A 22,342-nucleotide genomic window follows, 5' to 3' on the forward strand; every position below is an offset into this window, starting at 1 on the left:
CAAATCATGCTTTTATTTTTTTTTATTACAACAAACACATTAAATCTGTTTTATTTAATGTTCTCTTGTTGAAAAAAAAATATGCATTTGCAAATATTTGTAGACCTGAATGACTAATTATTTCATTAAACATAGTGATTTCAATTGAATTCTCAGCTAATAAAGAGCTGCACAAATGCCAAACCATTACAACCAGCACTATTTCATACTTCACACTTCACACTTCGGTTAAGGAAAGGCTCTCTCAATTGCTTTTGCCTGAATTTAACGTCAGCCAGTAATTTTGTGTCAGAAGCGGACTGTAGTAATTGGACACCTGATGGGAGTATGGATTAAGACAATAAGACTTTTCCAAAGAGAGTCTGTTTCCTGGTTCGTACTTTAAGCTGGAATCATTTGACACCAAGATCTACACTGACATCTCCTGGACAATAAAAAAATAAATCTATTGAGCCACTCAGGGTGTTCAGTAAATTCAATTCAGTAAGCGAACATAGACCAGAGCACAAAACCCCCAGCCATAAATACTTGTATTATTGTAAGTGCTTTATGTTTCATTTGATTTCAGAAGGTGTGTTCAGCTTATCAACATAATATTTATATTTGATCATTAAGGCAAGAGATTGTGCTCATCTATGCATTTTCCATACCGCTTATCCTACAGTGTCACAGGGAGCCTGGAGCCTATCCCAGAGGACTTGGGGCACAAGGTGGGGGACACCCTGGACAGGGTGCCAACCCATTGCAGGGCACAATCACACACCCATTCACACACTATGGACAATTAGGAAATCAGCTTACAGCACATGTCTTTGGACTGGCAGAGGAAAGCGGAGTACCCACGGGGACAACAGGCAAGCTCCAAGCATATGGGGCGGAGGTGGGAATAGAGCCCCCAACCCTGGAGGTGCGAGGTAAACGTGCTAACCACTAAGACACCACGCCCCCCAGCAGGTGCCCATGTCAGGCTATTTGCTTTCTAAAGATTACTTGATAATTACTCTCTGATATTATATAAACTCCAGTCAATGTGTAGGGGAGAGTGGGGTCAGTTTTGTAAGTGCTTGATTGTAGTGAGGGAATTTCTTTTAAGACAATTTAGACTACTGATCAGAAGGTCATGAGTTCAAATCCCAACCTGCCACTGCTGGGGCTTTGAACACCTGGATAAGGGTGTCTGCCAAATGGTGTAAATGTAAATTTATTATGATCAGTGATTGCCCATCTTTGCTTAATCACTGCTGTGGCTGAAATTGTTTAATGAACGAAATCCAGAAAGAAACAAACAAAAAAATAATCAGACAGAAAAAAAAATATCTGCAAAAAAGATAATTAAAAAGAAAGAAATTTATAAAGGAAAAAAAAATCCAAAAGATATATAAAAAAAGGAAATAAAGAAATATAAGAAAATTTATAAGCAAGGAAAAAGAAATATAAGAAACAACAAATAAAGAAAAATAATAAAAAAAATAAAATAAAAATCGGAAATTCCTGAATACGTTGTTAATAGAATTTTCAAAAGAAAGAAAAGAAGAATAGAAGAAATTCCAAAAGAAATTCAGGAAGTCCAAAAGAAAGATGCATAAATGATTTTCATTTTCACAATATAGTTTATGATAAATCATCTAACTCACCTAATTTTGGTGGAAAAAAATGAAAGGAAAAAAAAACCCCCCAAAATTGACATAATCTGAAAAAAGAAAGAAATTTCAAAAGAACAAAAGTTCAGAAAGAAAGAATTTCCAAAACAAAACATTCCATAGAAAAGTTGCTGTAAGAAAAAGAAACATTGCACGAGAAAACAAAATGTGTCTTTTTTTAATTATTCGTTACAACTACTTACAAAAATTACAGTAAGCTAATTACAAACACAATAAAAGTAAACTTAATATAAGAAGTGACAAAAGCTGGTCATGAACAAAGACCACACATGGCATTTAAGTGCAGATTGTATAATTATTAATTAGACAAACAGTGGCAAAAGTGTAAATAAAGCAGCCAACACTTTCACATAGAGAAAGTGGTGCGAGTTCATCAGTCAGATGGCGTCCAGGTGAAAAAGTTGATGCCGCGGAGTTCCTCAGGGAGATATTCTTGGTCCACTGGCCCGTTGAATGCTGGGTTGTATTTGTAGCCTTTAGCGTAACCTAACTCCTTCATTAGCTTGGTTGGAGCGTTGCGGAGATGAAGCGGCACTGGGGGTAAAGGGCCTTTGTGGTTCCTCAGACAGGCCTTAACATTGTTATAAGCTTTATATACTTCGACAGACTTAGGAGCCCTGGCCAGGTACATCACACACTGCGCTAGGATCACCTAGACAAGCAGATAAATAGTTACAGGCAAAGGTCTGACTGACTGCTCCTGATTGTATCTTAATATAAACAGCATGCATAAATTCCTACAAATGTGGATGGATGTTTACCTCGCACTCGGGCATACCGATGAAGTGGCAGGCCTGGAACGCAGACACGGCCTGTGGGAGCGCAGCAGGATCGGCCAAACCTTAAACAAGAGCCACACTGTAGGATATTCTACACAGGAGATGTGGAAACGTTCTATTAATTAGAAAATGATCAACTGAAACATAATGAGCTCCGCAGTAGCACCTGAAGGATCATCTTAAGCAGAATTAGGGCTCCAAAGTCGGCTAAAATGCCCACCTGCCGGTTTCGTTCTCAGTCACTGTAGATCGCGTCAGCGTGGGGCTGGTGTCGTTTGAAAGCTAACAAAGAGCTCTTTTTAGTGGTTAGAATGGAGTTGTTTAACCTACTGTATATTTCTGAGTTGCACAGATTTGGACCTCTCTTGTTCAAACAGTGCAATTTCAATCAGATGCATAATTAATAGAATGCTGCTTTCCACACCGCCAAATCTTAACCAGGAGCCACACTTTAGGATATTCTACACAGGCGATGTGGAAAAGTTCCATTTTGCAAGCATTTGGAAGACTGAGACTTTAGAAAGGTTACTTAAACCAGACGTGTTTGTGTGATGTTTTTTCTTCACATCAAATTAAAAAAAAACCCATACATGAACATGTTGTACGTATATACCTTTTATCTTAGCTCATGACTGACTCACCTACGTCCTCGCTAGCGAAGCGCACCAGCCTGCGGGCCACGTACAGCGGGTCCTCACCTCCCTCCAACATCCGGCCCAGCCAGTAGAGGGCAGCGTTTTCATCTGAGCCCCTCATTGACTTGTGCAGGGCTGAGATGCAGTTGTAGTGTTCTTCACCTGTAAGTCAGATCCATACTGACAATCAGCATTTAGCTCCAGACCTTTCCTTCGTCTATTATGTTGCTTTTTACGTTTTCCTCCCAAGTATCCGTTGTTGTTTTGTCACTAAATGTGCATCAATTCCTTTTCCCCCTTTCCATTAATTTTTTAAAATTGACTTCTTTATTTATTCATTTATCGTCTTTCTTTCTTTTTTCCCCCGCTTCTTGGTTGCCAGTGTTGCTTAAAACCAGACATAGTATTAGTCTTTTAGAATTAATCTATAATATATATATTCTATAATCCAGACAGATGACAAATCCAAGGAAAATTCTAGGAACGTACCGACTCTCTATAAAGAAACAGTATGGACTGAAATGCTGGATCTTACACACGAGTACGAGACCTAAACTGAAAGTGATGCCACTGAGTAATCCATCTCAAACCCCAACAGGCTGCTGTCACATTAGAAACTCTCTGGTGCCAAATAGCAGGCTCTGGGCACAGCAGGCTGCGGATATCGATGCCATGTGTTAATGGTGTTCATATCTGTTTTTCTTTTTCCCCAGGGGTCACCATTTTGTGGGCTTTAAATCTGGCTTTATTAGAACGTGCAATTTACAGCCTTAAGTGTAGACTAAACCCGAGAATGTATCGTGCAAAAAAGTGCAAGGCAGGATAAAAGTTTGTCCTGGTTTATTTATTTACAAACAGATGACTGGTCCAACACACCCACTTTAACGCCATGAAGTGATCAGCTGATTAACGAGCTGATAAATGAACTTTAGATGTCCTGGGATCCAGGAAAGAATTCGGGAACGCCAATATTACCTGATTAGCTCTTTTGGATGCCAAATTTCTTTAAAAGATGAACTTAAAATGTGAATATTAATGAGCAGTAGTGCAATTTAAAATGGTACTATTTATTTATTTACCCACTGTAGTGGTTTCTTGTAGTGTAGTGTAGTGTCACTGATGCTATAGACCCTACATGAGCAATAAAACAGCACGTGAGATTCAGCCAAAGGAAAAAAAAACGCGTCTTAAACGAGCACGTGTTCGAACGTACTTTTGGGATTCGTGTTTATTTTCGAATCGAACTGGAAATGTATGAAATGGGTGTCTTGATAGACTTATGTTAGGTGACTGAAAGTCCAAAAAAATATCTTAAACACGTATATGTATTTATATATATATATATATATATATACATATATATATATATATATATATATATATACATATATATATATATATATATATATATATATATATATATATATATATATATGTAGGTTTATGGTATTAGTAAATCCTCGACCTGCTGGATCTGATCTCTCCATCCACATCATGTTTGGAGCTAGAAGAAGTCGAAACACACTCCATACTCGCCTGCTTTGTCGTACAGGATGTGTGATCTCTGTAAACCCTCTTTGACATGCTCCTCCTGGACCACGGTGGTCTGAGGAGTGTGTGTTTCCGCGTTGAGGGTCTTGTTCACACACGCCTGCACGGCCAGTTGCAGGCCATTGAGAGCCGATCGAGCGTCTCCGTCACACAGGTGAGCGATGGTGTCCAGGGCTTTCTGCTCGATACACACCTGCCCCCTGCACACAGAAACGCACGGAAAGTTCACAAACAGTGTTTAACCTTGAGAGACAGGGGATGGGGGGGGGAGAAGAGAGAAAGGGAGAGAGAGAGAGAGAGAGAGAGAGAGAGAGAGAGAGAGACATGTAGAGAGAGAGAAAGAGAGAAAAAGAGAGAGAGAGTGAGAGAGACAGTGAAAGAGAGAGACAGAATGAGAGAGAGACAGAATGTGTGTGAGAGAGAGAGAATGTGTGAGAGACAGAATGAGAGAGAGAGAGAGAATGTGAGAGACAGAATGAGAGAGAGTGTGTGAGACAGAATGAGAGAGAGAGAGAATGTGTGAGAGACAGAATGAGAGAGAGAGAGAGAATGTGAGAGACAGAATGAGAGAGAGAGAGAGAGGGAGAATGTGTGAGAGACAGAATGAGAGAGAGAGAGAATGTGTGAGACAGAATGAGAGAGAGAGAGAATGTGTGAGACAGAATGAGAGAGAGAGAGAGAGAGAATGTGTGAGAGACAGTATGAGAGAGAGAGAGAATGTGTGAGAGACAGAATGAGAGAGAGACAGAGAAAAGTAAATAAACAATTAAAAACAGACTGACAGACAGCTTGACTGACATACATTACGATAAATAAATAAGAAAGAAACAAATACAGGAATGAGAGAAATAAATAAAGAATAAATAAAATAACGAACGAACGAATGAATGAATGAATGAATGTGAGAGTGGAATGCTGTGCATACATGGAAATCGTGAATAATTAATGAATGAATGAAAGAATGAGAAAGAAATGATGAACGAGAAAAACAGAAAGAATGAGTGAGAAACAAACGAAGTAAGACAGAGTGAGAGAAAGAGGGAAAGAAAGATACAGAAAGAATGAGAGAAATAAATCAATAAAGTAAGAAAGAAAGAGAGAAAGAGCAAAAGAGAAACAATAAGCCAGAGAAAAAAAAGAAGTAAAGAAAGAAAGGGACTGAGAGAAAGAGAGAGAAAGAAAGAAAGAAACAATAAGCCAGAAAAAGAAAGAAAGAAAGAAAGAGATGGAGTGCTACTCACTCTACTGTATAACCGAACTCCACTTGTAGCCTGAAACACGTTTAGAAAACCCACCACTAAGCAGTGACACAGTGCAGTGACTGTGATGCAGCAGGGGCAGGGTACACTAAATGGACAAAAGTTTGTGGACACCTGGGCTTTTAGAACATCCCTATCCATATGTCCTCCTCCTGTGCTGTTATAATAACCTCCACTGTCTCCATGAGATTTCGGAGCATGGCTGTGGGCCGTGTGTGTCCACCTGGTAACAGATTTCTGGACCAAAGCTTCCAATGTAATGACTTGTAGGTATGTGCTGAAGATTTCAGCAGCAGGAATGATTGGTATTGTGGGCGGAGCTAGCGCTATTGTTCACTGCTGATTGGTTACGCAAACCGTCACACAATATACAGCACCATATGCACAAACTCCGTACCATGAAAACCTGAACCACGTTGGGTTTCTTAAAATATCAGAACAGTTTTTAAACACACTTTTAAAGCACACACACTGCGGACACAAACACTATTTCTGAACTTTTAATTCGTGGACTTTTGACTGACAGCTTTAAGTAGGAAGCACTTGTGTGCGCAGCAGCAGCAGGACGTCTACGTGACCTTGTAAAACTACCTCTGATTTATAGACGCATATAAACCCTGGATTAGAGTAAAGCTAAAAATGGCCCTAGACAATAAATGTCATTCTTCTGAGACGTACGAGGGCTGCTGGTGGAAAGCTTTAACTAGACATTCACAAAGGCATCTAGTGGTAATGTAAAACGGACTAATGAAAGCTGTGACGTGGATAAAGAGGTACGAAAAGGAAAAAAAAAAACAAAAAAGCTGCTAGGGACCCGAGTCAACCTGCCTCCATAATCTAGAAGTAGTAGCAATGTCTACTATGAAGCTAAACTGAGCAGAACCCAACATTAACGTGAATTACTCCTATAAGACCTTTCCATTAAACGCCCCCACACCCTGATCGTCCTTTGCTTAAAATACTTTCCATCAATCTACATATCCCTCATAAAGCCCGTGTAGCCCGCAGCCTTATTTAGTCTTCACAATGATGGACCGCATTACAGTTTCCTGATCTACTGTGGGTGTCCCTGGCAACCGGGCGATACAGACGCGTCCAAAGGGAACTCGGATTACTGAGTGGAATTTTCTCCAGAAATTGAGACGGGGGGGGGGTTGTGCCGGATTTCCTGGCGCGGTTCGGTGGGATACGAAAAGCCGACTGGGTCTCGGGTGACTCCTGACATCAAAGCATTCAGGAAGCAGTTCAGAACTAGAACCGGACTGATGGATAAACTATTATTTATTTATTTAAATTGGTGTATTTAAATCCGTGTGATGGATTTAAACGTTTTTTCGTTTGGATCCATTTTTGTTGCAACAAATGACAGCAGCGCAAATTAACGCTGACCCTGTGTTAGTGACGCATAAGTACTTTACTTCTAACGTAAGCTTCAGATCTATAGAAACAGGAAGTGGGGAAAGGGCTGTAAAAATGTAAACTTCGCAAATAAGGTACGGTTCTTTTTTTTTTCCGTCCATTGTGAAACGCCAGCAAGATGCCTACAGTTCAGGTCTAAAGAATAAAACTCCTTATAAGCCATCTGAGTAAATGAGAAAGTGTACCAGTACTGGAATACTGTTGGAATTACTCTTTCAAATGGGATTAATCGGGGGGGGGATGGGGGTATGGGGGTGAATGTGTGTGTGACTGTGTCCTGCAATGAGTTGGCACCCCATCCAGTGTGTCCCCTGGGATAAGCTCCAGGCTCCCTGCGACCCTGTGCTGCTTCAGTGGTTCGGAAAATAGATAGATGGATGGATGGAATGGGATCTTTCGATGTTCTCTGTGAGTTGGCGTGGATTTCCTCCCAATAACATGCAGTTTGATGGATTGGTGACTCTAATTTTGGCCCTAGATAGAAGTGAGCCCGTCCCATCTGTGGCGTATTCCCACCTTGCACCCGGTGCTCCCAGGATAGACTCCAGAACCACCGCATTCAGCAAAGAGATTAGTGAAGACGATTGAATAGATAATTCTCCTCCACAAGCCAGTTCCCATCATGAGACAGCAAGGCAACCAGTTGCTTCATCTGTGATGCGTGAAGCCGGGGTATCTTTCCAAATTGACTGGAAAGCTGAACATGCTTGGGAAGGAACTAGAACTAAACGCCTAGTGAGCTAAGAGACACCTGTAAGTATTTAATGTTATATAATTTCGCTGACAGGAAAAAATAAACATCGGGAAATGCCTTTAGACATATTATTTTACTTGTGTTTACTTTTGATCATAGTGTTTTAATTACAGATCTTACTCGCGCTACACTCTGTATCAGCACGTGATCAGCAACGCGGCCTCGTTACTAACACATCACTTCCGTTATAATAGACGACAGAATTTACACTGCAAGCGCACAGATACAACATATAATGACAATAAACTTAAATTAAACTAAACCTTTTAAGCAACTCGCACCAGTTTCCCCTGCCCCTTACACACAGTGGAGCATTTTGGATATAAATATAAGTTTGTCCTCGTGCAGCACTGTTTGATCTCCGTGGTGTTTAATATAAAATGCTCCCTTGCTTTAGAGGACTTTCTTCCTCAGTCACGTGACGATTTCGCCTCCATCTGATAGTGACTGAGGTCATGCTGGGAATAAAAGGTAACACTGATATAAACAGTAAACTGAAGATAGTCATTGTCGGTGACTCGGGTGTCTGCTAATGCTAGCGTGTGTATGACGTCACGTGCCATCGACTAGGAAGTGGCTTATAATTCCGGTAAGTAAAAACACCCGCTAGTGTTCCATTTGAGATGATCTTACCTTCCTAAAATCCACACTCTAGATGGTAGAGTACCTAGTGCATAGTGTAAGTGTATAGTACATCATTTGGGACACAACTTTAGTATTTACTCTCCGAGGCGTGTTTTCTGTACAGCTGTAACGTAATGAGTAAATGTACCGTGTACCACGTGCAGACCGACTAATCCATAATGAGATTCGTTGACAACGATTTTCATAATCGATTATTATCGATTAGTTGTTGCAGCTCTAGTCAAGTGTGAACTATTCAGGATACAAACTCACAATCTTCTGATGATACAAAAAAACACACACACACACACACACACACACAAAAAAAACAACCCTTATCTATGATCACAATCTGTAGCAATGTAATCCCAATATGCTATTTTGGTCAATATTTTGTATCCATGTTGTTTTCATTCTAAAGTTTCCGCCAGCATAGCAAATACCAAACAGCATGGAGCTGGAAGCACTGGCTCTTCTTCAGGGAGAAACCTAATGAGTACTTATCAGAACAGAATGTTTACACGTAATGGAGGTGACATGCACGAAAACAAGGCCAACAATCTGGGCACATTCCTGATGCCATCTGAACACAGAGCTCTCTTCAAACTGACAGGACATCATAAATCAACCAAGGTTTATAAGTTCAGATGCTACGAGGCCAAACAGAGAAGTTACCTTTGTTTTTGTTTATTTATTTAATGTTTTCTGTTTGACTTCTGTAACCACAAATTTCAGCAGGGGAATAACTTTGCATACGGGAAGCGTAACATAGACTAACTGTTACTCGTATTTGATAAAGATCACAGTGTACCCATTAATGCAGTGCTGGGAATAACATGCATTTCTTCTGGACCTGCTGCTGACTAATGACACCTCAGGTTTCAGAGAACGCTTCAGTGCATCTTAACTAACAGCAAGATAAGTTGCACCTTTGTTGAAAGGAGCCAATATTTCTCTTTAAGATCGAACCAAACCGTCCTATAAAAAACCCACGGAAAATCTACACCATGTTTTCCATTCAAATAACAGGTTTATATTAACGAGCTTGTATTACTATGTTATTGTTGCCATAGTAACAGTAGTTGAAATGGCGAAGTGGTCTGTAAAGAGACATTTGTTTAATGTTTTAGGGAGGACTCTTGCAGACAACAGTGCACAATGTTAAGTATAACTATTCGTACAGCAGATAAGAAGTGTGCGTTATTCTTTAGTAAATAAAAATGCGTTAGCGTTGGCAAACTGCCGTAATCTATAAGAGGAAAAAAAAATACGTACGGATATGCTGTGATTGGAATATGATCAACACCTTCAAGTGTTTTATTCTTTATATACTGTACTGTACACTGCCAGTAAAAGGTTTTTTAAAATTTTAAAATTTGAAAATCTAACCATGGAATAGTTCTAAGTAAATAGAGAGATACTGGAAATGACTACTCCCTGGGATAGGCTCCAGGTTTCCCCGCGACCCTGAAAAGGATAAGCGGTATAGAAGATGTTTATGTTTGAATTTGTTTACGTTATGTTACACTCCACAGTAGTGGTTAATGGCTCATATGAAAGTATACACTCATGGCTTTAAGAATATGTAGGTTTTTTTGTGCGTTTTTTTTCTAACCTAGCCTACTTTTATGGTGGCGGTTGTTTTACTATCAAAAAAGCTTTAGTTGTTATCGTGGAGAGGTGTGTATTGTTTGCCCCCTCCCTTTTCTCATCTCCCTGCTCACCAGTGGCTAAACACAGAGTGACGGTACTCTATACACAGAAACCCAACTGACTCATCCTGACTCATCTTTTAACAGGTTTACGGCGAAATAATAATTAGATTGTTCATACCGATTCAAAGTGTCCGATAAGTCCGGTTCTAAAAGTAAAAAAAAAAACGGCGGTGTACTGCTAGAAAGTGTTAATAAAGCACTCGTTCAGAGTCGCGTTAGGATCTGAATGCGAGACATTAATACGTTCCAATAAGCAAAGACTTAGCTTTCGTTATTTAACTCTTATTCGGTATATTTTGTTTGGTCTGAGTCAAGTGATAAGATTATACATGTTACAGTATTATAGTACCGGGCAAAAGTCTTAGATGTAAAAATAAATAAATAAATAAATAAATAAATAAATAAGTATAATTTTTTTTTTAAAAAGAGAGAGAGAGATGATTTTATGATTTCTGCATTATTGGGTCAGTAAATAAAAGAATAAATCTTTGATTTCCAAACATTACTTTCCCAACTAAACATTTTACATTCAGAATCGTTCAGAAGGACCGTGAATGCAGATTCTCCGAGATGCAAAACTGCAAACTACAAAGTGTACTCATGGCAAAGCATTTCCAAAGGGTTTCCACACCAAGTAATGACTTTGTTTAGTTTATTCCTGCTTACTGCTCTTTATCGAAGACTTATTTTACGTTGAAAATGTTTCATTTCAGTGTTTTTGAAGGCATCTTTGCTTGATAGCATTTCTTTACACTTTGCAAAGTACTGTATTATGTATATGAATAACGAACGTTAGAAACTGAGATGTTCCCCGTTATAATGGAAGGTCAAAAATACACATTTGAACAGGATTAACAGAAACTCAACATATTTAAAAAAAAAAAATGTCCTATTCAGTGTAACGGATCAAAAGATCGTCAAAAGAACCGCTTGGATAACATGCACAATATCCGTACGAGTTCTTTTAAGGGTGTGAATATTTGGAATAATTATAAATGCTTATTATTTTAAAATATTTCAATGAATAAAAGTTCTTTTATTATTAAATGTTAATATTAAATGCATGTCAGTTTTGTCTTTGACCCATAAACGCACGTATTATCATATTTAACTGATTAAATGAAGCGTTGGATGGATTCCTTGGCAACCGCAAACAGCATCATGTTTACCACGGGGGTTCCATGGAGCTGGCATCTCCCGAAAACCTGATACTCGCTTCTACTCACCTGCCAACTGTCTCTTCTCATCCAACACACACACACACACAGACACTCGCGCTCAGGCTACCATTCCAGCTTCCCCCAATAAAACGCCCAATTGAGGAATTATGAGAGGGCTTAGAACACCCGTTCAGCCAATCAGTGATCAGGGAGATATTATTCCGAGTGCCAGGCTAGGCCGGCTAGAATTCCACACCTGCGGTGATAACAAGGGGTACTCAGACACACAAACACACACTTACTCTGCAGAGCAGTCCGGACCTGAACCGTCGTCCGGTAACACGATCAGCCCGAGGGAATCCACGGCCCGGCGCAATATCGAGCTCATCGCCGACACGCTCAGCTTCTCGAGCACCAGAACCCTGCAGCGGCTCAGCAGGGCGCTGTTCACCTGAAACGACGGGTTCTCCGTGGTCGCTCCGATCAGCGTGATCGTCCCGCACTCCACGTGAGGCAGAAACGTGTCCTGACCAGAGGAAGATGGGAGGGAAAGAGAAAAAGGTCCTGAGCGTCTACAGCGTGGCAAGGTGAGTCCCGAGAGCTTTGGACTTGGATAACAAACGGTGGAATTAATTCTGCATTTAGAGATATTTACAAGGATTTATTCAAGGATTAAATCTGCATAAAATCTAAAGTACAGGCTTCAAGCAGCAACGTTTATGCATGGTACAAAATATATACAGCTGGCACGTACTGAACGCGATTATGTAATATCCATAAGCCTCCAGGTTACCTCAAATTTTTGTAATAATAATTTCAAACCATTTCCAGACGATATTTCGTAAAACTCGACCGATTGATCGGTTTTGATGAAATAAAAATCCACACCTGGATGTGTCTGTTACGGGGGCGGCTGAGAGGGGTCCGCTATCATTATATGGGATAAGAGCGGCCTCTAGAGGCGAAACGAAACGCCAAATTTTGTCGCGTTATTTGAAGTGAATTTATACTTTATTCATTTTGGACATGTCTATTTTTTTTTATTTCTTTTTTTGTTAATTGGAGTGTTACTTTTTGGGTCAGTTTGAAACATTTGTTTACTTTAATATATTAATAGTTAATATATTAATATTTATTTCATTTAAAAAAAAGTACAGTACATTTTTATGGTACAGTCAGGACTGTTTATTTTTTGTAATAAACACTGAGTGTCATGTGACTGTCATTCATATCAACTTCTACGTATTTAGCCTTGTTTTTTTTTTTCTTTTCTTTGCACATTCCCAAATTTGCTGAAACCAGTGAATACTAATTCAGCAGCAGGGGGTGGCTGGGTAAGATGGCAGAATTACTCAATCATGTTGCATCATTTCCTGTTTAATGACTCAGTATTGCTATATAGGTTGGCAGTTTGACAAAATCTGTGCTGTCATTAAGAGATATTTGACTTGCAGACCTGCAAAATGCAAAGAAGCAGGTTATTTACACAAAAATTTGTGAAAATACACTTATTACTCATGGTTTGTGTGCCACTCTGTGGAAATTAGTGACCCACCAGTGTATTTCACCAAAAGCGATCTGGAAATACCATTATTTCCTTTTTATTCCTGTCTTTCTGTAAAAGCTGGGTGGTAGAAAGTCAGTCTAAAGCTACCTGAAGTGTGAATGTCACACTTTGATCAAGTTGTGGGATCGTCACTATGCGTCGTAGCCAAACAGACCCAGTCCTAATCTGTCGAAATGTCAGCGCACTACAATTGGAAAGAAATCCTTAAACGCAGTCTCCTCCCTTTTCACTTCAACCAGGATTTAAATAGCGAACACTTTGCTTGTGGTGGAGACGCGTGCTCAAGAGAACCGTATTTCAGAACAGGAAAGTCAGGAAAGGGATTTCCCAGGCCGCCACACTAATACTTTAAAACTCATAACCGCACGCATATCGTGAATATGCCAGGTGTTGCTGTATGATAACGTAATCGACAACAATGAGGGTTACGTGACTGCTACGATGCTAATTTCGTCCCAGTTTTTCATCTCGTGACTATTTCAGGGCTAGAAACATATCCCTAATAAATCTGTAGCATGTACGAGCGATTGTGTGTGAAATTCTGTGCACTTGAACAATGAGGCTTTGATATGGTAATGGCGCTATGTTGGTCTTCCTCAGATCTACTGTAAGCCCTCTGTGCTTTTTACAACGCGGACCGAGAGACCAAACCAAACAGAACAAATCCTCTGGTGCGGCTATTGTTAAAGGCTTTCGGCGCGTTTTCCCGGCAGCGATGCCTCTGACGACAGGCAGTCGGGATGCTTGGCATAACACCTACCCCATATACAGTACAGTACAGTACAGTACAGTACAGTACAGCGAGCTCCCTGCAGAGACACCGCATTCCAGACGCCATGTCGTCCCACATCTCACGTGTCTGATTTATCCGATCTTTCCAAGCAGCTGAACAGTGAGGTCTTTCGAACAATGTTGAATAATTAAAAATTCTATCTGATCTCCAGTTGATCTAGGGATTGGAATCTCACAGTTTGATTGGATTTTGATTCATGACACGATTATAAATTGTTTAGGTTTTTAAGCTTTATTATTATTATTATTATTATTATTATTAGTTTTACAATATGACAAGCTTTTAAATCCTAATACTTCCACTCATTCATTATTAAAACATTATTTCCAGATGGGATGTCGGAACATATTTCACGGTTGGATTATTGTTGTTATATTATTTATACATTTAAATAAATATATATTTCTTTAAATCCACATTTTCTTGTTTAAGATCCACTTTCTTTTACATTTAGTGACTGGACACAGATTGGACGGAAGCTAAAAGATTTCCCAAACCACTGAAGCTTGATGTAGGAAAACGCAGAATATTTTCCTTACACGTATTACACATATGTTTAAATGATGTACTGATTTTCTAAATAAAAATATTAAAAAAACAACAAAAAACCCCAAAACGATATTTTTCTGCGGCTAAATCTCAAATGCCATTTTGTTGTCATTTAATGCACTCCGTAGTGTTTATAATGCTATTACTGTGTAGTGAGCATATATACAGTAGTGGTAGATATAGAGAAGATAAACTGCATTTTCTGTTCACTCCGACGGTTCTCAAACTAATAAAGAAAACAACAACAACAACAACAACCCTTCGCTGTAACTGACCTGTTGGGATTTGTTAAAGCGATGGATCTCGTCGATGAACATGATGGTTTTCCTCTTGCAGAGTCGGAGCTCGTTCTGCGCCTGCTTGATCACCTCTCGCACCTCGTTGGTCGACGTGCTGGTGGCCGAGAGGGTCACGAAGCGTGCGGTGCCTTTCTTTTTACAGGAGCTGGCAATGATGTGGGCCAGAGTCGTCTGTAAACCAACGAGAAAAATAAACACTTTGGGTCGGATCGCCTCGAAATCGCCGTTCTGAGACAGAAATAAAAAAAGCAACCTTTATACATTATGGTGCTCAATAAAACAAACAGTCTTCATCTTGGGAAAAAAAAAAACAAACAAATAGAAATTAGGTTTATTATTTTTTAAAATGTGAGAAACGTTAGAACGCGAGTAAATGAACTAGGGTGTGACTTTCGCCTCGTCCATGTTTGCGAGTCTTCCTTTGAACCGAGGCCTCAGAAGTCCACGGTTGGATCCCGCTACCCGCGTACAGTGCTGCTCACTTATTTATACGTAAACGTAAATAAAATCCCCCTAAACGAGCGTTTGCTGTCGACCGAGGATACAGGATTGGTGCAGATTTGCCGAATGGAAGAGAAAATGCATCTGAAGCATCTGAGCTAAATATAAGCTTAATCACAACTCGGTGAGACTAGTCCAACTAAGCACCATAATATAATCTGAAACCACACACACACACACACACACACACACCACGGTACAAGTAAGAAACAAGACCTGTCCTAATTTTTGGACTTGGCTTGCCTCTGCTTGTCCTCTTTCTGTCTTTTGCACCACACAGATCTGATTGTGCCGATACAGCAGGAGTGTGAACCTCTGCTCTTCACCAGATTTCAGTCTAATATTATGTAGTATACGTCTTCTGCTTAACACACAGATTTATTAGAGTGTCTGCAGTGTATTTGTGATTACCACAGGTGTGAGGTTTCACATTTAAACAAACAACAACAACAACAACAAAAAACCCTCTAAAGACAGTTGCTGGGGCATCACTATAAAATCCAGGGTGTGTGTGTATATATATATATATATATATATATATATATATATATATATATATATATATATAAACCTATTGCTGTATTACTCAATTGTTGTATAGTTGATAAAACTCCATAACAGCAGCTTCCTAAGACTTTTTTTAAATTATTATTAATCTATTTACTTCGCATCGTAACATGTTTATTCAGTCCCTCCAGGATTTTACGAAAAAAAAACCGCAAAAAACAAGGAAACCCCGCGATAGCCGGAGGAGCTTGCGATCTTTCAACACGACCGTGGATTTTCCGCAACTTTGGGCCGAGAAGCGTCACGTGACTTCATCACAACATCACATTTGGTCAAAGCCTTCTTCGATTCACGAGCGTCGAACGAGTACAAGCTAAAAAGGTCTTGTTTACCGACAAACATCACTGCGAAAGACCATCCATTCATCCATCCATCCATCCATCTTCTATACCGCTTATCCTTCCTTCAGGGTCACGGGGAAACCTGGAGCCTATCCCAGGGAGCATCGGGCACAAGGCAGGGTACACCCTGGACAGGGTGCCAATCCACACTGCGAAAGACCGTGCAAAACAATTACGTGCGATTCGAGTAGTTTTCCGCAAAGTTACTCACAAAAAACTCTGCAAGCTGCATTGCTAATTTTGAAAAGATTCGCAGCAAAATCAAACACTTTTTTGGCCGCAACGATGACAAACAGCTCAGAGAAATCCTGTAGGAACTGATTATTGTTTCACTGTAACGGTTATAGTTTTAAATATAGCTTCAAACGTCAAACCTTTATCAACTGTTTATCTCCGGCCCGAGTCGATTTGAATCGTGATTCGTTGGTTCACCAATTCGATTCTAAACAGGATATTGTAAATAAGGAACGATTCAACTGAACACACTAATCCAGAGGTTCTCAAAGTGGGGTTTGTGATTTTTTTCCAATTATTATTTAAAAAAAAAAAACCAAAACATATTTTATTACAGTAGTGGAAAGGTGATAAAACTTTATAAAGAACAGCTTCGATAACACTGTCATACCCTAAAACCTTTGATGATTGATGGTTTCCTGAATCTTTGGGCCGACAGTGAGTCAATTTGAATCGCGATTCAATCATTTTCATTTGCAAAATAGGAATGATTCAATTTAATACACTTTCTAGAGATTCTAAAAGATCATGAGACCACTGGTGGGGGGGGGGGGGGGGGGTTACGCGAGATGACCAGAAGTATGTGGACACCTGACCATCTCAACCCCTTACTGAACACCTTTGGGATGAACTAGAAAGCCGATTGCACTGCACTCCGACCTCACTAATGCTCTTGAGACTAAATGGACACAAACCCCCACAGCAACGCCCCAAAATCTACTGGAAAGCCCTCCCAGAAGAGTGGAGGTTATTATCCATAACAACAAATCTGGAAAGAGATGTTCAACAAGCATACAGAGGCGGAAATAAGTATTGAACATTCTTTTCTGTTCAGTAAATATATTTCCAATGAGGCTATTCACATGAAATTTTCACCAGACTTCGGTATTAACTCAAGAAATCCGGAAATATAAAGAATTCCCAACATTAAAGTCCATAAATAAAGTTATACGTAATAAAGTGGAAAGACACGGGGGGAAAAAGTACGAGGTTTGGATTAAACCCATTCAATTTAAGTGACCAGTCCAATTTAAGTGACCAATTTAAGTTAATAACCGTTAGAACTCAATAATGAAGATAATGCACTATACGGCCAAAAGTTTGTGGACACTTGATCATCCCAGCCATATACACAACATTGTTGACACGTTCAATACTTACCCCCCCCCGCACTGTACATGGCAGTGATCATCAGGTGTCCACAAACTTTCGGCCATATAGTGCATTATCTTCATTATTGAGTTCTAACAGATATTAACTTGTTGGACTGGTCATCCTCTTTTTGGAAAACCAGAATATTTATTTATTTACATGTTCATTTTATTAAAACAAATCCAAACATGTTTTTACGCTCTAAACTAAGCTCTAAATAAAAGTATTCGAGATCATGTTGATTTTCTCTTGACTTTACTTACACACGTGGCCTTGAAGTAATCCAAAAGTAATCAATTACATTACTTTCACATTGTGAATTTTTTTATGAAGTAATTCGTAACGGACTACATTTTTACTTATTTTTGTTGTTGTTTATATTTAAAGTAGGAGCCTGGAGCCTATCCCAGTGGACTCGGGGCACAAGGTGGGGAACACCCTGGACAAAAAAACTATTTCCCCAGCTTCAACCTGGAATCGTAAAACACAGCTATATAAACATCACCGCTCTGACGCGAAGTGCAATGGAAAGGCTGTATCAATGTCAGAGTACACCGCCAAGACTATATAAAGCGATGAACCCCCAGCGAGCAGGACGAGAAAAGGCCAAGGCCTTGAAACAGCTCCTCTTTGATACGGCGGAGCAAGACAAGCCTGGAGTTTACGTTCCACAGCAGCTGAAGAGCTTTCGCTGTCAGCACCGGCTGTCTCCCAGGAGAACCGAGCGTTCTCCACGCGTACACCACGATCTAAATATCGGCCCGGGACGACGTTCGCGCTACGTCTACGATTTATCTACGGGGATTTCCGTTCGACTTTGTAAAACGCTGTCAAATTTTTTCCGTTCCCTTTAGCGAGATATAAAAGCCATCGCTGCTAGCAAGTAACTTTATGATGACTACTTAGCATCAACAAATCATCACGTAGCTGGAATATTAAACCTGTCGTTTGCATCAATAACCATAAGCTTCCGTCGCTTAGGAACTTAAACGTGCACGATGACAGGCTGTATCGTACAGCTGCTTCGCCGTAGCGTGGTCGTCAAGGTAACTCGACAATTAATACCAGCTCTAGCTGTTCCAATCACAGGTTTATATGAATGTGCTCGTTTCTATAGTGACAACGTTTAATTAGCATTGAACGGAAGGCGTATCAGATGTAAAAGTTTCCCGGTTAGTAAAGCTTCCTAGTTTCTTGGTAACATACCAAGATGCGTGTCTTTTTTTTTTTTTCTTCTTATAGAGGGGACGGGATCGTTTCTATAGTAACGGCTAACTCGCATGACTTGCATGGAGGAAGATGGTGTTGTTATGTACGGTAACAAAGTAAAACGTATAAAGGTTTAATCGTGGATAGGGTGGCGTTTTCTGTAAGGAGACGTTTTAAGATTTATGGACGGAGTCTCCAGTGTCAGGGCTTTGGAACAGTCAGGACGGGGAAAGTCTTCAGGAGAGAGAGAAGTTTACAGTTGTTGTTGTTGGTTACACGACAAGCTGCATTTTTTAGTATTTTTTTGACAAACTTTAAAGTCCCAATAAAGTGCAGTGAAACATGCAGCGTCATTCGATGTAATTTCCACCGAAACAGGAAGTCAGTGCGGGATACCGAACGGCTCCTCCCCCTTTTTAAACCGAATAAAACGTACGTGTTTGGACAGCCGAAGACAACGTTTTTACGACCCGTACACGCGGATCCGACTTCTCTCACTCGACGTCACGGGCGGGACACTTCGGATCCCAGCGAGCGTTTGATTGGACGGAAAATCCGACGAGAAGCCGGAGTGCAGAACGACGTCATCGAAAGCGCCGATCTGTACTTGTGGAACATTTTTTGAACGCGTATATCTTCTAAACGCGGATTCTGCTGTTGTTTTTGGAGAGCACACCAGCTTATAGATAACCTCAAGGCGGAAATACGCGTACTTAAAAGCCACAAAACATCGATTTTGATTTCATGGGGACTTGAAAAAAGATGACAAAAAGACAGGATGGTGAGGGTGCGAGTGTTTATAGCTGCTTTAACGCAACTGAGAACAGGAAGTAAATAAAATTAAAAGGTATCTATAAATGTGTCATTTCGTTTAATAAAGGGGGGGGGGTTAATAGTTATAATAACGCTTCAAGGCGTGCTGTTTATGGAAACACAATCATCTCCTGCTTCGTCACATGACCCTGTCGTTGATTATTTCCCTGCAACAACACGCCTTGAAGTGCTTAATTCCTGACTAATCCCCCAGAGGTCATGGGTGCAGTCTGAGACCTTTCCACATCCGGGAGGTCCCCACAGGATGAGCGAGGGAACTTCCTGTGACTGCAGCAGCGCTCTGAGAAGTGTGTGTTCTCCTAACACTTTATTCTGCCCAAAATACTCCTCCAGGGTGCTGGGCCTCATCTTCTCTGCCAGAGGTTTGTCTGAGTTCAGCAGCCTCTGGTTCAGCGCCTCGGCTGCATCACTGCGCTTCCGGGTTCCTGAATCCGAAACCGGAAGTGTCGCGCTGTCATGCGCGTTGCTAGGCGACGTCGTGTCGTGTGTCATACCTTCAGTAGCAGTCTGTCTGGACGATAAAAACGACTTCTTGGTGTCGAACATTGAAAACACGGCACCTGGAGGTCGATTTGGTTTCACTTCCGCCCCACTAGTCCCAGCTCCAGAGCCGCTTTTAGCCTCGCTGCTAATGCGGGACTTTTTAGCCGGAGGCCCGGCACTTGCTCGAAGGTCGTCCTCGCTTTTCCAGCCTTGATCCAAACATTTATCCAAGTGAGAGTTAATTTCGCTGGACGTAAAATCCCCGGCGCAAACGGGACACTTCACAATGCCTGCAAGCTCCTCCGCCATCTTTATTATTATTATTGTTTCGCGCCAAATGTTTCTGACGTCAGGGTTTAACAAAACACAGCCAATGACTCCATTACTGTAAATGTAATGCACTATGCAGGGTGGTAAAACTTTCTTCTTCTTCTGTTTAATGACAGCCCACCCCCCTAAATAAACCTCACTGCCACCTACTGCACACTGTATATATTATCTGTTTTGCACGGGAGATGAACATAAAGGCTGACACGATGAAAACACGACATCTGTTGGTCAAGTCATGTAACTGCTCTTCTTCTTCTTATTCTTCTTCTTCTTCTTATTCTTCTCCTCCTCCTTCTTCTTCTTCTTATTCTTCTCCTCCTCCTTCTTCTTCTTCTTATTCTTCTCCTCCTCCTTCTTCTTCTTCTTATTCTTCTCCTCCTCCTTCTTCTTCTTCTTATTCTTCTCCTCCTCCTTCTTCTTCTTCTTATTCTTCTCCTCCTTCTTCTTCTTCTTATTCTTCTCCTCCTCCTTCTTCTTCTTCTTATTCTTCTCCTCCTCCTTCTTCTTCTTCTTCTTCTTATTCTTCTCCTCCTCCTTCTTCTTCTTCTTATTCTTCTCCTCCTCCTCCTCCTTCTTCTTCTTCTCCTCCTCCTTCTTCTTCTTCTTCTTCTTCTCCTCCTCCTTCTTCTTCTTCTTATTCTTCTCCTCCTCCTCCTTCTTCTTCTTCTCCTCCTCCTTCTTCTTCTTCTTCTTCTTATTCTTCTCCTCCTCCTCCTCCTCCTTCTTCTTCTTCTTCTTCTTCTTCTTCTTCTTCTTCTCCTCCTCCTTCTTCTTCTTCTTCTTCTTCTTCTTCTTCTTCTTCTTCTCCTCCTCCTCCTCCTCCTTCTTCTTCTTCTTCTTCTTCTTCTTCTTCTTCTTCTTCTTCTTCCTATTGTATGCCTACACTTTAAACACGACATTATGGTGCCGTCTGCTGCTCAAATCGTGCAATTGCGTTTGACTCTACATTCCCTGCTGAAAACTAAAAACCCCAATTAAAACCCTTATAAAGTTTATAATGGTTTTAATGGTTATAATGGGAATTGTATTGATTTTAATGGAAATTGTAATGGTTCCCTGTGGGTCTCTACTGGTAATTTGTTGCCTTTTATTTGTGGCATGTTATGTCTAGTGGATACCATTAAGGACCTATGTCCTTAATGTGTCCTACTATGTAATGGAAACCATTTGGTAATGGTTTTAATGGATAACTGCGGATGGTTTGTAATGGTATTTGTAGTGGAAACCATTCAAATTTCAGGGATGGCTTCTACTGGGTTTTGTTTTTCAGCGAGGTTCGTTTTTCTTCTTCATTCACTCTTCTTTTACATCTTCCTTGTGAATGCCTTCACTCAAAACAATGATTAATGCCATCTACTATTTAAATAGATACAAAAAAATCTAATCTAATCTATAATCTTATAATCTAATCTAATCTAATATTATGGGGTAGCACCGTTGCCTCACAGGTCCAGAGTTTGTGGTTCGATCCTGAGCTGGAGTTATTGTCTGTGTGGAGTTTCGCATGTTCTCCCCATATTCATGTGGGTTCCCTCCAGATTCTCTGATTTTCTCCCATACACATTACCACATGCAGTATGGTACAACTCCGAGGTCTACGATTCCCTCCCACCTTCCATAAACATGTAGACAGGCTTCACTAAATTGCCCATTGACGTGAATGAGTGTGAAGGACTGGCGTAACATCTAGCGTGCATCCCTACCTCACATCCAGTGGTCCAGATTTCCAGATGCATTGCACCCTGCCAGGAAAGGGGGGAGCGGGGGGCATGGTGGCTTAGTGGTTAGCATGTTTGCCTCGCACCTCCAGGGTTGGGGGTTTGATGTTCTTCCCATGCTTCAGGGGTTTCCTCCAAAAGTCCAAGGAGATGTGTTGTAGGCTGATTGGCATTTCCATATTGTCCATAATCCAGGGTGTACTCTGGG

At 40.5% G+C, this 22,342-nt stretch overlaps 1 protein-coding gene across 1 annotated transcript; it reads right to left on the reverse strand.

Annotated features, from left to right (window-relative positions):
• Positions 1–48: 48 nt before the first annotated feature.
• wrnip1 (WRN helicase interacting protein 1) lies at positions 49–20,702 on the reverse strand. Its single transcript, XM_053629728.1, has 7 exons — positions 19,820–20,702; positions 14,742–14,936; positions 11,860–12,083; positions 4,612–4,826; positions 3,082–3,237; positions 2,423–2,502; positions 49–2,313 (listed from the first exon to the last, which is right to left on the reverse strand). The coding sequence occupies exons 1-7, from the start codon at positions 20,393–20,395 to the stop codon at positions 2,035–2,037; spliced, it is 1,725 nt and encodes a 574-aa protein (XP_053485703.1). The 5' UTR covers positions 20,396–20,702; the 3' UTR covers positions 49–2,034.
• Between the last annotated feature and the right edge of the window lie 1,640 nt (positions 20,703–22,342).

This window comes from Ictalurus furcatus, chromosome 7 (genome assembly GCF_023375685.1).
Source record: "Ictalurus furcatus strain D&B chromosome 7, Billie_1.0, whole genome shotgun sequence".
In the NCBI taxonomy this organism is placed as follows: Eukaryota; Metazoa; Chordata; class Actinopteri; order Siluriformes; family Ictaluridae; genus Ictalurus; species Ictalurus furcatus.

Bases quoted from the DNA above. Each gene is read 5' to 3' on its own strand.
- wrnip1 (XM_053629728.1), bottom strand. From the start codon at position 20,395: ATGGCGGAGGAGCTTGCAGGCATTGTGAAGTGTCCCGTTTGCGCCGGG. The intron at 12,084-14,741 runs GTCAGTTACAGC...TCCTCTGGTCAG, and splicing joins GCTTTAACAAATCCCAACAG to GACACGTTTCTGCCTCACGT. The intron at 4,827-11,859 runs GTAAGTGTGTGT...TTCTGTGTGCAG, and splicing joins GGTCCGGACTGCTCTGCAGA to GGGGCAGGTGTGTATCGAGC.